Raw genomic sequence first — 15907 nt, forward strand, 5'->3', positions numbered from 1 at the left:
GCTGAGACCCTCCTGTTTAGGGGTGATGCAGCAGAGCGAGGGGCATCCTGCACCCCCACACCCCACTCCTGCTCATCCACCACCCTTTGGATCCCCTTCTCCAGTGTAACTCCAGGAACCCCACATAGCCCAGGAGGACCCTTTCCCACGGACAGAGCTCGGGCATCGCCCTTGAAACGCTGATGGGGGCAAGGTCCTTGTGCCAACTGTCGTGGTACCGGCTGCGGAAGCAGCCCCGGTGTCTCACTCCGGTGCCAGAGCCGGCTCGCCCACGGAGAAGCCCCCCCGCCCTGGCGCTGAAAACCGCTTGCTTCAGCTGCTGCGGGATTTAAGATGCAGCGCGGATCGATGCAGGGCTCGGGCTCCAGCCGGGAGCTCGCCAGGCCACGTGGGGAGGGAGGGCTGCGGCGGCAGGACGGGCTGCCCTTCTCCAGCATCCCGCTCCGCTCCAGGCAGGGGGATGCTGGGCAGCCGTGAGGTGGTGTGCACCCCAAAGGGATGACGGGGTGCTGGGAAGATGGGGCGAGCTGCTGCCACGCAGCTGAACCACCCGTCCCCCCTGCCAGGGAGGTGGGGAACCTGTCCCTGGGGACCTTAGGACGGGTCACACCTTAGTGCCGACAGCAACGGGCGCTGGGGCCGGAGCGGGGAGCGCGGCAGGAAAAGCACCGGACGGGAGGATGTGAGATAAAGCGCCCGGTGCTGTTATCTCACGCCTGCCCGCGGCCGCCTTTCCTGCGGCCCTGCGCCTCTTCCGCCCGCCCCGCGCCGCGCACGGAGCCACGGGCCCGGCCAGACCGGCCCGGCACTGCCACCCTGCCCGCCCGCCCCCGGGCATCGGAGCTACCGTGCCGCGGGGCTGCCGGCGAGCCACGGGCGGTTCCCAGCCTCGACTGCTGGAGATGCTCGGCAAAGCGCTGGGTCCTGCCCGCATGGATCTCCCCATGGTCCCACAGCGGGCTCCAGGTGCCAGAGTGGGGAGGACACCAGCTGAAGCCACGGCGTGGTGACCATTTCCACCAGTTCCCATCTTCTTCTGCAGCCACCACACCGTCCAGCCTCCCTGGCTGGTCCCACCATGCCACACGGATCGGGTGCCAGCAGCTCCGAGCCCCCGCTGGCCGCCCCCTCCCAGGGGGCGATGGCTGCACAGCCTGGCACAGCCTGGCACAGCCCCCGGGCCCCGCGGCTGCGGGACGGGGCCGGCTCCCCGCACCCACGGAGACACCGGGCACGGCGCCGTGGCCGCGCTCAGCCCCAGCGGCGCAAGGCAGTGCCCGCTGCTGGCACGGGGCGCGGCGCCGAGCCGTGCCGAGCCGTGCCAGCGGCGCCACCGCACAATCCCGCCATTGTCCCGGCCGCCGCTTTGCCTCCGCCAGCTCCCACCATCTGCAGCCACCCGGCGCTGCCCTCCAGCCCCCGGGGCCGCCGCGCCAGCAGGCGCCGGACACCGCGGCCGTGCCAGCTGCGACAGCTCTGTCCCCACGCTGTCCCCACACCGGGGTGCTGGGGGTACGTGGCTAGCTCACATAAAAGGGGGGATCTCCCACCCTGACACCGTGGGACCACCCAGCACAGCAGATAGCGCTGCTCCTCGCCAGCCGCTGCCCGGCCCCGGCGTTAATTGCAGCGGGGAGAGGAATTAATGATCTTAATCCCTTCTTTATGATTGACCCGAGTAAAGACGGTGAGGGCCCCCCCGTCCCGTTTCTGCCCCTTTTCCAGCCCCCATCCCTTGGGGAAGGCGCCGGGCAGCGTCATCTGGGTCCCTGTCAGAAGGTGCTTAGTCCCGGCCGGCCGCCGCAGTAAGGGGCACGTGATGGGCTCCCTCGGCCCGGTCTGTGCACGGGGCAGCTTAACAGCCTGGAGGGACGCCAGGGTTCAAGGGGACACCACCAAGGTCGGGAGGCCCCAGCCCACCACCAGGGCTTCCCAAGCCTTTACAGGACACTGTTCCTCCCCTGCAACCAATCCCCTGCCATGGCCAGGGTCCAAAGGACAGGGGGTCCCAGGGTGAGGGACGGCACATGTGGAACATGTAGTCCTGAGAAGCTGTGGCTGCCCCATCCCTGGAAATGTTACAGGCGAGACTGGAGGGTTACCCAGTTAGTTCAGGGTTTGGAGTAACCTGGTCTGGTGGAACATGTCCCTGCTCACGGCAGGGTGTGGAATGAGATGATCTTTAAGGACATTTCAAACCCAAACCATCCTGAGATTCTATGATTTCCATGGGTCATCCCGAAGACTTGCCTCCCATCAGCCTGGAATGCTCAGATGGGGCAAAGCAGCTGTGCTCTCCCATGACCCTGGTGGGGAAAAAATGGGATACTCCTCTCCATGGGTCTTCCCCCAGTTCTCAGCCCCACGGCACCCCTCACCTCCTTCACTCTGCCCCAGGGCTCCCTGCACCCCAGCACACAGGGGACTGCTCTGCAATAGTCCTGACAATGCCAAAATAAATAAAGGTTGCAAAAGGATCATCTCTGGTGGTCCGGAAAAACCCCTGCCAGCCAGGGAGACTGGCTGAGAGTCCCTCATTGCAGGCACCATTCACTGTCAGAGGGGAGCAGGAGAGGAGCTTCGTTTTTCCTAAAAAATGACAAGCTGCAAATTCCAGCTGGCTCCCCTGTGTTTTCGCTGCATGGCTGGAAAGCCATCGGCTCCCGCCGACCTAAAAAGTCTCGTCTTCAAGAAAGAACTTCTGCTTTCCTTTAATTTTAAATAAATCACCCTCCTCCCAGCAAAGCCGCCGGTTGGTCAGCCGTGCACAGACACGGCGTAAAGGGAGAAGAAAGCAGCAAAGCTGAAGCCGAGCTGCTCCCGGGCTCTGGAAACAAAAGGAGAAAATCAAAATTCGCCTTTTTTCTAATCCCTGGGCGCTGGGTGGGCACTGGGGGCGGTGGCTTTGTCCGCCCGCAGCAGACGGAGGACGAGGACGGAAGGGACCCCGGCGTCTTTTCAGCCTGCAGAAAGGCTGCAATTGTCCCCTCTGCCGCGTTTTTGTCCCCACTTCCTCCCCCTCGCCGCGTGGCCGCCCGCCCAGCATGGCCCTCACCTCCTCCCCACCACCATCACTCCCTGCTGATGGATGGACAGACGGACGGATGGACGGACTCAGCGGTGCCATGGACCAAGCTAAGTAGGGCGCCCACCACCAGCATGTGCCCCTCTCAAAGGCATCCCAGGAAAGATGTCGGTCAAGGGAGGCTGCAACTGGAGGCATCTTCCCCTTGCAGCTCCAAAGAGGGGCTGGAGGCGGTCCCTGTGCTCCTCAGCTGCCCTGGCCAGCAGTGAACAGGACCTTGAGATGGCCAGGAGCATGGGATCATAGGTGGTGGAAGCAATGCATGGGGAGACAAGACCTCCCGGGGATATCCTGGTGTCTGAAACACATCCTGGGATGAGACACCCAGTGGGTAGAACAGCACCACAGCCCTGGAGCACTGCCACAAGCCAGAAGGTCCAGCAGCAACCCAGGTCAAAGGCTCAGGAGAACAAGCCCCACCAGAACAAGGTTCACAGCAGCTCTGACCCCAGCACCACACCAGCTGATTCAGCAACCAGGTGCCCATTTCTGCAGCACAGTCAAACCTGCTGTTCCCTCCACCAGGTGACACAGGTCAGCTGAAACAGGCGGAGATGTCTTACCACAGCCTCACCAGCCAGATGTCCAGCAGCAGGGGAACCAGGAGAGAATTCAATCCATGGTCTCCCAAGGCTGATTACCCCTACAGAACACCTATCAATAGTGCCTGATAACCAGGTGCCTGAGGCAAAGACAAGCCTGTTATTTGCAAGCCATCATCTCTGTCAACCCAACAGCCCCCAAGCTCTGCTCTCTGCATTCATCCTGCCAAAAACCAGTCCAGCCAGAAGATCTACTCCTGGACGTACCATGGAAGTTTACCACCACCCACCACCTTTTCTCCAGACATCAAGAGAAATGGGGGAGGTTGGGGCAGTGCTGTGAATGCTCAGGCTCACCCTTGGTGGTTTAAAGAGCCAGAGGTATGACAGGTTGAGGTATGACAGATTGCCACATGGGCAGCTCACACAGACATAGCTCATCTCTTGTGCTCCAGAAGATTCTTCGAAGGGACAGTCATGGCAGCCACTCCGCTTGTCTCTGCTGCCGAGGTGGTACTGAAGGATGTTAATAAGCCAACTCCTGAATTAAAAAGGCTATGGAAGATTAAATCCAGCATCTGGAGTTTGCCCTGGAAGCAGATGGCAAATCATCATGGTGCACAGAGTGGCTTTCACCTGTCACCTTCTCGCAGACAGCCACTCGGCCCTGGTGATGTGACCCAGGAACAACTCTGGACATACACACAGGGTGGGCCAGGATGTGTCCTGCCAGACACATCCTCAGGGACAGCATGGTAAGGCCATGCCAGATCCTGCTGAGCAGACAGGAGGTGATGCCACCTCCCAAGGTGGGCTCCCTCCAGCAGGGATCCAGCAAGGGCATATTCTTTCCCACTGGTGCTGGGTTTTTCCACGTAGCCCCATGGCTGCTGCAGGATCCCAATCTGCTGGCACAGCCACACCCAGATGCCTGATTCAGCCCAGAGCCTATCACCAATGTGACCTGGACTGCCAAGGAGCTTATCATCGTGGAGAGGACAAGAAGTGCCCAGGGATAGCACTGCCTCTGTGCACATCCTTGAACCTCACCCGTGGCCCTGGCACAGCTGGAGCCACCACCGCAGGGACCGACCTGCTCCCGGGGTTGCCCCAGCTGGGAAATGTGGCTGTGTCCTGCCTCCGTGGGGTGGTGGTTACGGATTAAGGAGTCTTAAATGTCAGACGACCAGGCGCTCCCTAGAAATCCACTTATCTCCGCTGCCACTCGGAGCGGCCAGAGCCGGGCGGTTATGGAGATAACGCGATTTGAAGCGTCCACCCGAGCATTGCAGGGCTGCGGGTGCCCTGCGGACAGCACCAGGCACCTCCTCCCCTCCTCCCCTCACCCAGCTGCTGCCCAGAGAGCCGGGTGATGGCCACACTGCTCAGCCCGGGGGCTGCACCCACCTGCGTGGTGCCCCCCTCCCCAGTTCCGGGGGATGAGGGAGGCTTGGCAGCCTCGGTGCTCATCCATCCCCCCCTGTGCCAAAGCTGCACCAATTCGCTGCCCAAATCCTAAAACGACTGTAACTAAAACCTACCAGATTGAGCCTGGGGAAGAGCCCCCCCCGCCTCTCCCCCCTCTCCAAATGGGATTGAACAGATCTGCTCTCGCACGAGCCCAGCTCGCAGCCAAGCAGCATCTGACATTCACGCGCCGTGGCACGGCTCTGCGCTCGCCCACTCCCCCCGGCTCGGCATCGCCCCGGAGATGCGCCAGCAATCCCAGCCCAGCACAACACCCCCTGTCCTCTGCTAATCCCCTCCAGACCTTCCTGGAGGGACTCTTTGGCCCAGCTACTTCCCCATGTTCTGTCCACCGAGTGAGGTCCCCAAGGTGATTCAGGGCTGAGAGGTTCAGGCAGAATGACCCCAGGGCATGGGGGACAGAATGCCAGTGGCAGATGCCAACAACAACGGGCATCCCAGCAGGATCCCCAAAGAGCTGGGGGGCTGAAGGTGGCTTTGACCCGGGGAGAGCCACATGTGCCTGCCTAGGCCAAGCTAAGATGTGTGAATCACTCTGTTAACAGATGGGGCCATTACAGTGTCAATTACTTGGGGTCTGACCGACAACCAGGTCACTGAGAGACCCTTGGCACGGGCAGAGTGAAGGGAAGGAAATTAAAAACCAGGAGAGAAGTTGTAGGCACAGTCACATGGGAATACTGGATGGCAAAGAGCACCAAAGCCAACAGTTCCACCTCCAATGGCACCTACCAATGTGCCACCTCCCAAGTGCCACCTTTGATGCTGCCCAAATCTATTCATGCCACCTCCAAGTGTCACCCCCAATTGTGCCTAAATCCATTAGTGCCACCACAAGTGCCACCTCCAGCAGCACCCAAATCCACCAGTGCCATCTTCAAGAACAGCTCCAGCCTGGAGAGGTCCCCTTGTGCCCCCAGCTCTCTCAAAACTTCATCCCTCCACATCCCACCAGGCAGCTCCATGGTGGCAGAGCACAAACCAAGAGGATGCTCCAGATCCCAGGAGAGCTGGCACTGGGATGGGCAGGTGCACCCACACCAGCACCTGTGTCACTATCACCACTGTCAGCACTGCCAGCTGAGTGCATTTGAGTTTGGCCATTAATGGGTGGTGGGAACCTTATGGTGCTCAGTGATGAGATCCCAAAATCCCACCATCCCCTGCTCCTGAGGGCAGCCGCTTTGGAAGAGCCACTTTTCCCAGCAGGACGGCGACGGCCCCGTCGGACAGCGGGTCTGCAGCCATTGACAGATGTCTGAGAGGACGGCAATAATCCCGCCTTCCTCTGGGAGGATTCGGGTCGCCCTCGCCCTCACCGGGGGTTTATCCATTGTCTGGATCTGCCGGCGGTTGTTATTTTTGGTCAGCACCGCGTTTTGCTTGGCCTCGCTGGCAGGAGGGAAATAGGAGGAAGAAGAGAAAGGGGAGGAAGGCTGCTTGGCCAGAGCTTGGCGGGGGGAAGAGCAGCTCAGCTTTGGGAGGGGGCAGTGAGGCACCCCAGAGCCCTCAGGGAGTCCGAGTCGGTCTCTTCTCAGCCCCACAGCCTTGCTGAGCACAGCCAAAACTCACCACAGTGACAGGGCTGGCACCATCCCATCCCCAGTGCTGCCATGGGGCGTTGCTTCCAGTAAGCCAAGTAGGCCAGAGAGGCTGGAGAGGTTTTGGGGTACAGGTTTTGGGAGGCAGGCAGTAGTCAGGGTTCTCTCTGTCACCAAAACCAAGTGCAGGGGAGATCTCTGAGGGATGAGCAAACCCTGCCCACAGACCCACATGTGTCTCAGGTCCATGCAGACAAGAAAAAAAAGCTGGGTAGCTTCAGGAAGACAGATCCCCAACCTGCCCTGACCCCCTGGGCTGTGGACTCCCATCCCTCACACGACGTCCTCAGGACTGCAGCATCCCAACAGCATCCCAGCCCTGCTGGCAGGTCCTGTCCTCCCTGTTGGAGCTCACCAACATTGCAGGGTGCAGCTCAGGCAGCCCCTGAGATCTGCACCTGGATCACCACAGAGCCACTAGTGACACACTGGAACAGGTCACCCAGAGCAGCTGTGGCTGCCCCATCCCTGGAAGAGTCCGAGGCCAGGTTGGATGGGGTTTGGAGAAACCCGGGATAGTGGAAGGTGTCCCTGCCCATGGCAGAGGTTTGGAATGAGATGAGCTTTAAGACCCCTTCCAACCCAAACCATTTCATGTTTCTATGATTCTCTCCTGCTGAGACAGGTACAAGAGGCAGAGCTGGGGTAAGAGCATCCAAGAGGATGTTTCTAGGGAGAAGACACAGAAATGCCTCAAGACTTTGCTTCTCCCCATCTCCCCAGCAGTGATGCAGGGATCATCCCCTCAAGGCCAGGCTTGCCATCCTTCTCCACATCTTTCCACCACTCCCAGCTTGCCTGCAGAGCAGGAAGACAGGATAAAGATGCCTCCCCGCTCCATGGGATCTCGCTCCTACAAGAGATGGAAGGCACGAGCACAAAAGTGCCTCTCCCGAGCTTTCCCCACGCTCAGCACCACTTGTCACTCAAGCAAACCCCGTGGCCTTTAAGCTGCCAAGGTACCAGAGCTGCTCTGGAATCGGAGTTCGCTCGGCTCCTGCCCTGGAGCAAGGAATCTGAAACGCTGCCACTGGAAACGAAACAGAGCATCCGTCATTTTACTTGCCAGAAATATATCCAGCCCCCAAAAAAAGAAATACTGCCTGCAAAAGAGCCAGCAACAAAGCCCTCGATTCCACCGGTGAAGCAGAGCCCGGCGTCGGGCATTTCCACTGGAATTCTGATTCTCTTCCCAGTTCAAAATCACCCAAAATAAAACGAGCAGCAGGGCTGGGTTATGGCCAGAGGGGCCAGAACAAGGGCGCCAGGTCATAATCAGCTCTCACCTAGGATGCTACAAAGAGAATCCATGGGTTTGAAAGGAAAAGAGGCAGGTGGCAGAGGCAGGGCTGGAGGGGATGAAAGGTCCAGAGGAGCACAGCAAAGCCCAGGCAGCCCCGCCGTGGGGATGTCCAGGGGAACCCACCCTGCCCACGGCATCCTGCCTGCAATGCTCCCAGGCAGGCAGGCAGGTCAGCACCCCCAGCCATTCCCAGTGGCATCCCCGGGAAGGCAGCAGCGTTCCCAGCCAGCCCAGCCCCCAGCCCCGGCACGCCAACCCAAATATCTGCGAGAGGCGCTCCCCTCCCTGGGAACGGCGACTCGCCGCACAGTTCACATGCCCCAGCAATGCCTGATTAAACTCCCAAACTCCAAGGGAATACCCCTGAGGCTGTCTGAAGATAAGCTAGGAGCTAGGCTGCTCTCAGGAAACGCAGGAACTGGGAAAGAGCAATCCCTTTTTTTTTTTCCTTTTAGATCCAGAATAACACCGAGCAAACCCTGTTGCTCTCTAGCTCAGCCACAAGCTGAGCTCGCTGCTGTGCACCCCAAGAGCTTCCTGCTCCCCAACACATCGCAGGTACTGACCCCTGCTGCAAGCCAGATCCTGCTGGGGGCACTGGGGATGGAAGCAGAGAGCCCAGGACAGCACAGGCAGCACAGGGGAGCAGGCTGGAGGGTGCTGAGCAAGAGGACAGAGCTGGCAGAGGGGAGGGTGCTGCCCAGGACACTGGGTGCCAGAGGATGGGGACACTTGCTGCCAGCACCTCCAGGACTGGGATGCTTGGCAGGTGCTCCACCATGTTGGTTCACCCTAGGGAACACCTCAGGCGCTGGTTTCACTGGTCCTCAGGTCTCCTGCACCCCTCACTGTCTTTTTCCCTTCCTGGAGCTTTTCCATGTTGGATGGTCATAGCAGCAGACCCAGATCTCCCAGGCCATCTGCACACTCAAGGGAAAGGGCAGACAAGGAAACCACGTTAATGCAGCACCCAAACAAATGGGCAAACTGGAGCACCCTGGGATCAAGAGGAAGATGATTCTCCTCCCTTCTGCAGCTGCTGGATCCAGGGAGCCACCAGCACCTCATCCTGCAGGAGAGCAGAGCCACAGGCAGGGACTGTACCACATCTTGGGGACCAGGGAGCCCCAGGGGTGTCCTGGCTGATGGTGGGGACACTGCAGCACTGGCATCAGTGGTGACCAAATGTCCTCAGACACAAGGTCTGCTTCAACCAGGACCATGGCTGGGAGACCTGCACCCCACACACAGCGTGCTCTGAGGTGAGCAAACACACCTGAGGCCAGAGACACACATGGACACACCCAAGCCAAGGTCTCCTTCAGAGATTCCTCTTGGATCTCTTTCTTGGTTCTGAACCAAAAATCAGCCCAAATGAAAGGGATTTTCCTTCCCCTGCATGGCAATAGAGGACAGAGAAACAGCACTGCTGGGCAACCTGCTGGCAAGAGTTATTAGGAAAACTGTTCCTGGAAAATTGTTCCCAGAAAACTGTCAGGCCCACGATGGGGTGGCAGGGCAGGGAGGTGCTGTACCAAGGCCCAGCTTCTGCATTTGATCAGACACCAGTGTGACTGCAGCAAACACTGGCACTGCCATGGGACACACAGATTCTCCTGGGGGTCCTGCACAGCCACGAGACCCCACTGTGGCCTTTCCATGCAGGAAGGGGGGGGTGGAAGATCAGTGGATGGAGACTTCTCACCATGGCCTGTTGTAAGAGAACAAGGCATGAGGGTTTTAAACTGACAGCGCAGGGGTAGATAAGATATTAGCAGGAAATTCCCTGTGAGGGTGGCACAGGTGCCCAGAGCAGCTGTGGCTGCCCCATCCCTGGAGTGCCCAAGGCCAGACTGGACAGGACTTGGAGCAACCTGGGCTAGTGAAAGGTGTCCCTGCCCATGGCAGGGGGTGAGACAAGATAAGTCTCTTCTGACCCAAAGCATTTCCTGATTCTATGGCAATTTTTAAAAAGCACAAGTGAGGTGGGAGAAGCTGTCAGTCCTAAAGAACCAGCCCCAGGAGATTTGGAAAGCAGAGCTGGAGTCCTGGGAAGGAGGAAGGGGTCACCATCAGCAGCCACAGCACGAGTCAGGATGGGAGGACCCTCAGCTGAAAGGGCTGCAGGACTCACAATAAGAAACAGAGGCTCACTCTATGACCTGGAGGAGAGCAGCCATGGAAAAACCCATCTACAAACTGTCACAACACAGAGGAAGATAGGGAAGGGCCACAAGACCGAGCCTGGGGAAGCTGAAGCATGAAGGAAACACCCTTGGTGGGAGCTGGAAAGGGCTTATCACACTGGAGATGTGCTTTGAGGGGACTGAGTGCAGGGGGTCAGCCTGCCTGGGCTCCTTGCTCCTTCCTGGCCCCAGCTCTGAGGGGCTACACCAGAACTAGAGCTAGGTGTCAACACTTCTGCCTTCCCTCCCTCCCAGGGTGGCAGGCTGCAATGACAAGGAGCAGGCTGGATGTCGGTGGTGGCCCAGCCCTTCTGCAGCAAGCCCAGGGTGGGTTCAGGAGTCCCAGCCTGCTCCCAGGGCCTGCCTGCTGGATTGGTGAGCCCCCTGCAAGGGAACCATCTTCCCTCACCAGGGAAGGGTTTGATCCCATCAGGGTTTTCATCCCTTCTGAAAGCCAACATCCATATCTCCATCTCCTGATGGGTGTTCCCACAGCCCTGCCAAGCTCCTGGCATGGGAGGGAAGCTCCAGAGCACAGAGCTCCCACTGCCCACTCCCAGCTTCCAGCATGAACATCCTCCTCGACTTGCTGCTTTCCCCATCCTCCCCCCTCTTCCCCATGCCAGAGGGTGCTGCACCTTGCTCTCAGCACCATGATCCATGGAGGATGAGCCCAAGGAAGGCTGAGGGATGAGCAGGGGCTGTGGCATGAGTTGGGCAAGGGAGCACCCACAGAATCCATCCCCCAACAAGCTGGAGCACCAGCAGATACAGACTTGGTGGTGCTGGATTCAACAAAAAGAAGGCCATCCTTGTGTCTGGAATGAGGCACTGGAATTTTAGGGACTGTCCCCAACATCTCCTTCAGTGTTCTGACAAAGCTGTTTTCATCCCACGAGCTCCACAGAGACCTGTCTGGGAGGGAGAAGGAGGTTTCCTACTATCACAGCTCCTGACACTTCTGACATAAGGCACATCTAGGTTAAGGTAGAAAAAATCCCAAGCAATTCCTGACCAGGTTCCCCTCCACCAGAGTGGTTTCCCCATCCCCACCCCAGATGGACCTACCTGCCCTCCCTGCACTTTTCTCCTGCACACTGCGATGCTGAACGACAGCACCCGGAGGGGGAACAGCCTCCTCTGAGCATTTTGCAGACAAAAAAATGTTCTTTTTCACCCTGATGATGCATTTTAACAGTGCAACAAAGCCAAATCCTGGTGCCAGGGCTGCAGCCCTCACTATCCTGGGGGAGCAGCCAGCACCCACGCTGGGATTCAGGGTCTCTCCAGAGGATGGCCATGGCATCCCTGTGTCCCTGCAGCAGCACCCCCGCTTCAGCTCAGGGGTTTAATCTGGAGCAGTGCAAGTCCCTGCTGCAGCCCCCCGAGGTGTAAGGCTCCCTGAGCTCTTAATGGGCTTATGGAGCTGCTGGGACCAGAGCAGCTCCCCCAGTGCAGCGCCCAGGGGGACTCAGAGGCATCCCCAGCTGGCACCCCCGCCTGGCACCCCCGCCGTGGTTTCACTGGTCCTCAGGTCTCCTGCACCCCTCACTGTCCTTTTCCCTTCCTGGAGCTTTTCCATGCTGGATGGTCATAGCAGCAGACCCAGATCTCCCAGGCCATCTGCACACTCAAGGGTCAGGGCAGTCAAGGAAACCACATTAATGCAGCACCCAAACAAACGGGCAGCTTGCAGCACCCTGAGAACAAGGATGCTTGTTCCACCCACCAGCCCCATCCCGGACAGCACCAAGCGCTCAGCCTGCTCTCTCCCCATCCCAAATCCCTCCTCCTGCTCTCCTTAAGGATGTGTGTCCACCCCAGCCCTACAGCAAACCCAGTGCCCCCAGGCTGTGCCACCAGCCTGGCATCCACACCTCCCTGCTTGCACCTGCAACCTGTGCCCCACACGTGCACCCCACTCTGGTTCCTGCTCCACTCCTCAGCCCATCATGACTGCGCACCCTCACATCTCACCCCACATCATCACCCTGAGCCACACTGAGACCAGGCTGAGCAGCAGGACCAGGGCACTGCCACTGGGGCAGGACCAGCTGCAGATCCCCCCCACTCTGGGGGGTTCAGACCCCCTCAAATTCAGGCTGAGGGTGAGAGGAGCATGTGCTACACAGCCTGGTAATGCTGGAGGGGCCAGCACACCATCCCACACCATCCCTGGGAAATCCAGGCTTGGATCAAGCACAGTGAACTGGGAACAACGGCCAGCAGGAGCGGGGCCATCCAGGGAAAATCCTACTGGAAAGCAGTAAAACCCCATTCACCAAAACCCCATTCTCAACCAGCACAAGTTTTGGGGAGGCAGCCCCTTTTCTCTGTCAGAAAAGGCTGTGCCCTCCTCTTCGTCCTGTTTTGGTGATCTGGACTTTCTGTCACTAAAACCCCATTCTCAACCAGCACAAGTTTAGGGAGGCAGCCCCTGGCTGGACGGACTCTGTCAGAAAAGGCACTGCCCTCCTCTTCGTCCTGTTTTGGGGATTTGGACTTTGTGCATTTGGGTTTTTCCAGAGGGGAAATATTTTTAAAAAGCAAAAAACCACCCCAAAACCTAAGAACGTTACTGAGCTCCTGTGAATTCCCTATCAGCTGCCATACACGCACATGGCACAGAAAAATCCTTAGCAAATTCCTGCTGAAAAATAATAAAAAAAACAGGAAAACCCACCAAAGGCTGAGCTTGCCGGACACAGCGCGCCAGGAGGGGCTGACAGAGCTGTTACGGTCTATTGGGCCAATAATCCACAAACTAAGACAGATTTATTGTACATGGCAGATCCTAACAGCTCCAAAGAAACCATCACTGTCTCCTGGCGCTTAAAATTCACTTTCTTGGGGGGGGAAAAAAAAGGGCCAAAATATGGCTTTATGAGATAAGATGCGTGGTTGGACCATTCTGTGACAGGCAGAAGCCTGTGCAAACACATCCACGGCTCTTTTTTTTCCTTGATATATAAATATATAAAATATCTCCCCTTCCAAGGCAAGCACGAGTGCATTACCCGTCAGAGCGCTGTCCTTACCACCGGATTACCCGGCTTGGTTTCACCTCCCTTAGCAAGATGGATTTGCAGGGATGTTGTTGCCGCCTCGATATTACTGATCAAAACCAGGGGGAGATAAAAAATCAAGTTAATTAAAGATAAAATGAGCCCCTGCACAAGGAACATCATCACCCTGGCTTGCTGGGATGGGTGAGATTGGGTCCCCTCTCCTTGGAGGCTGTAAGGATCTGAGAAGGGAGATGTTGGAGGGGAGAGCAGGCTCTTCCCACTGGCGTGACAGTGATGGCAAGCCTGGGATGGGGGGGATAGTTTGATGCTGATGATGATAATAAAAATAATAATATTAAAAAGGTCAGAGCTGGTGCTTTCCCTGTTCCTGGCAGCCAGGACCCCAGCCAGCGTGGAGCAGCAGGCCGAGGGCGGGCTCAGCCCGATCCCATCGGTAATTGCGGCGTCTGTTCGGATCCCCGCGACGCTGAAATCACGCTGGGCTCGGCTCTGAGCTGCCGGCGGCTGATCGTATCGGCCAGGGATCAAAGAGGCTCAGCTTACGGCTTTAGCGCGGCTCGTCCCATCCCAGCCGGCGCTGCCGCCCGGGGGGGGCCGGGCTCCGCCGGGGCCGCGCACCCGGGATGCTCCTGGGGATCCCGGGGGGATGGAGCAGCCCTCGGTGGGGACAGCCAGCCCGGAGCCCCCGGCACGGCGCCAGGATGCTGGCTCAGCTGTGCTGTGTGACAGCCCCAGCAACCCCCGTGTGCCCCCCAAAACCATCAGCGTTATCGGGGTGAGAGTGGGGAGCTGACAACCAGGAGAGAAGCTCTAGGAGAACCGGAGCGATGCCCAGGGGCAGGGATGGGTGCAGGGAGCGGGGTTTGCACGGATGCCACGGCTGCAGACCCCGGCTGCACCCCAAAACCGTGCCAGGGATGCGGGCAGCGGGATGCCGGGCCAGACAAGGGCAATGCCCGCGGGCAGGGCCGGGGGCAGGGAGGGCTCTGCAGGGATGCCCCGGCTCCAGCCCTGCGGCCGGCGGAGCGGCAGCGGGAAGGGAGGGATGTGCCGGGACTGGCCGGGTGGCTCCGGGGAGGGAGGGAGGGAGTTGAACGAGTAATTAGAGCAGGAGGCTGTGAGTCAGCAAACGATGCGTAACCTCGGCGAGGCTGACAATGAGGCAAAAGATGGCAGTTTCGACCGAGAGCGCCGGCTGAAAGGGCACATTTAGATATGCAAAAAGCAGCAACTCCTGACAATCCCAGGGCTGCGACCCCGCTCGGCTCCGGAGCCGCCGTCTGCCGCCGAGCTCTCGACGCCTTCCTCCAAAATCATTGTGAATAGAGACATGGGTGGGCGCAGACCCAACCCCACGGAGCGAGGCCGTGGGGATCGCTCCCAAAAAAGCAGCAGCCAGGGAAAACCAGCGGGCAGCCTCTGCTCCGGCAGCCCGTGCTGCCTGCAGAGCGGGATGTAACCAGCCTCGGCAGCTGACCTTGCTCCGGCTGCCCCGGGGAGAAGCAGCCGCGGCGCACACAGGATGGATATGAAGGTTTGGCTTGGAAGCAAAGCCCAGCTCCAGCCACAGGCTCGTCCCCCCCGTTTTGGGGGGCGCAGCAGCCCGGCTGCAGGCAGGTACAGCCGCCCTCGGCGAGAAGAGTTTAATTAACCCCGGAAAGCGATCGTTAAACGGCCGGCCCGGGTAATCGATGCGGAAGGGGCGGCTTTGGGACCATCTGCTCGGGGAGGGAGCGATGGCGGCTCTGGTCCCCCCCGGCTCCCCGCGCCTGCCGGGAAGCGGCGGGGCAGCTGCTGCGGGGCCCGATCCCGAGCTGAACCCCGGCCAAGGCATCCCGGGGGGATGGGAGCTGCCCCTCGCCTCAACCCTGGCTTCCCGTAAAGCCCCGAGGCCCGGCCGCACGTGATTTCCGACCCGGCACGGCCCCCCCGGCTCTCGGCCCGCCGAGGGTCCCTCCGCAGCCAGGCATCCCCCCCGGCCCCAGGATGGGGCTGGAGCAGAGCGGGCCGGGGATGTGGCCGAGCCCCACAGCGATTTTCACCCCGAGACAAGTTTGTGGCAGTCTCAGCCTTGAGGGCTCAGAGGGTTTGTGGATTTTGGAGCACCCAGCCCCCTGCACACCTACGGCCACATTCCCGGGTGAATACTCAGAGGGATGCTCTCAGCACCCCGGCATCACCCAGGATATCTCATCCTGGCCTGGGGCACTGTGTCCCTTCCCATCCCCCAGCACCCCCAGGCCTTTCTCCAACCCTGAATTTCCAAGTTTCTCCTTGTTTCCACCCAGAAAATGATGGGGGGTGCTCAGGGGCAGTAAGGCTGGGTGTGGTGCATCTGAGGGACCAAGAAGCTACTCCCCACCCCAGGCACTGACTCAGGGGATGGCACTTGGAGAGACCAGTGTCCCCAGCGGTGTCCCTCTGCCATCAGCACAGCCCGACCAGCTCCCAGGATCAGCACATTCTGGGGAACCCGTGGGGCCATGGCACTGGCACGACCCTGCTGCTGGGGTGATGCAGACCCTGGGCACAGAGCCACAGGCATCCTCCTGGTCTGGATCTGTCCCCCACCCATGGGGAGCACCCAAGGAGGGGCAGAGCTGTACCCCCAGGAAGAAAGGAGCCCAAGGGTGCTTCCAGAGGAGGTGCTGGCACAAGGAGCAAACCCTTGCA

The 15907-nt window shown here is 59.4% G+C and overlaps 2 protein-coding genes across 3 annotated transcripts in view; both read right to left on the reverse strand.

The window, feature by feature from the left end:
• CXXC5 (CXXC finger protein 5) overlaps positions 1–15907 on the reverse strand; it is a 36123-nt gene that overhangs the window by 8202 nt on the left and 12014 nt on the right. The gene's annotated exons all lie outside the window — the stretch shown is intronic.
• Positions 1–15907, reverse strand: part of LOC115908841 (collagen alpha-1(I) chain-like) — a 29718-nt gene that overhangs the window by 1478 nt on the left and 12333 nt on the right. Inside the window, exon 3 of the mRNA XM_030957701.1 lies at positions 715–1506. Coding sequence (XP_030813561.1) covers positions 715–1506 — 792 coding nt within the window. The remainder of the gene's footprint in view (positions 1–714; positions 1507–15907) is intronic.

This window comes from Camarhynchus parvulus, chromosome 13 (assembly GCF_901933205.1).
Source record: "Camarhynchus parvulus chromosome 13, STF_HiC, whole genome shotgun sequence".
Classification (NCBI taxonomy): Eukaryota; Metazoa; Chordata; class Aves; order Passeriformes; family Thraupidae; genus Camarhynchus; species Camarhynchus parvulus.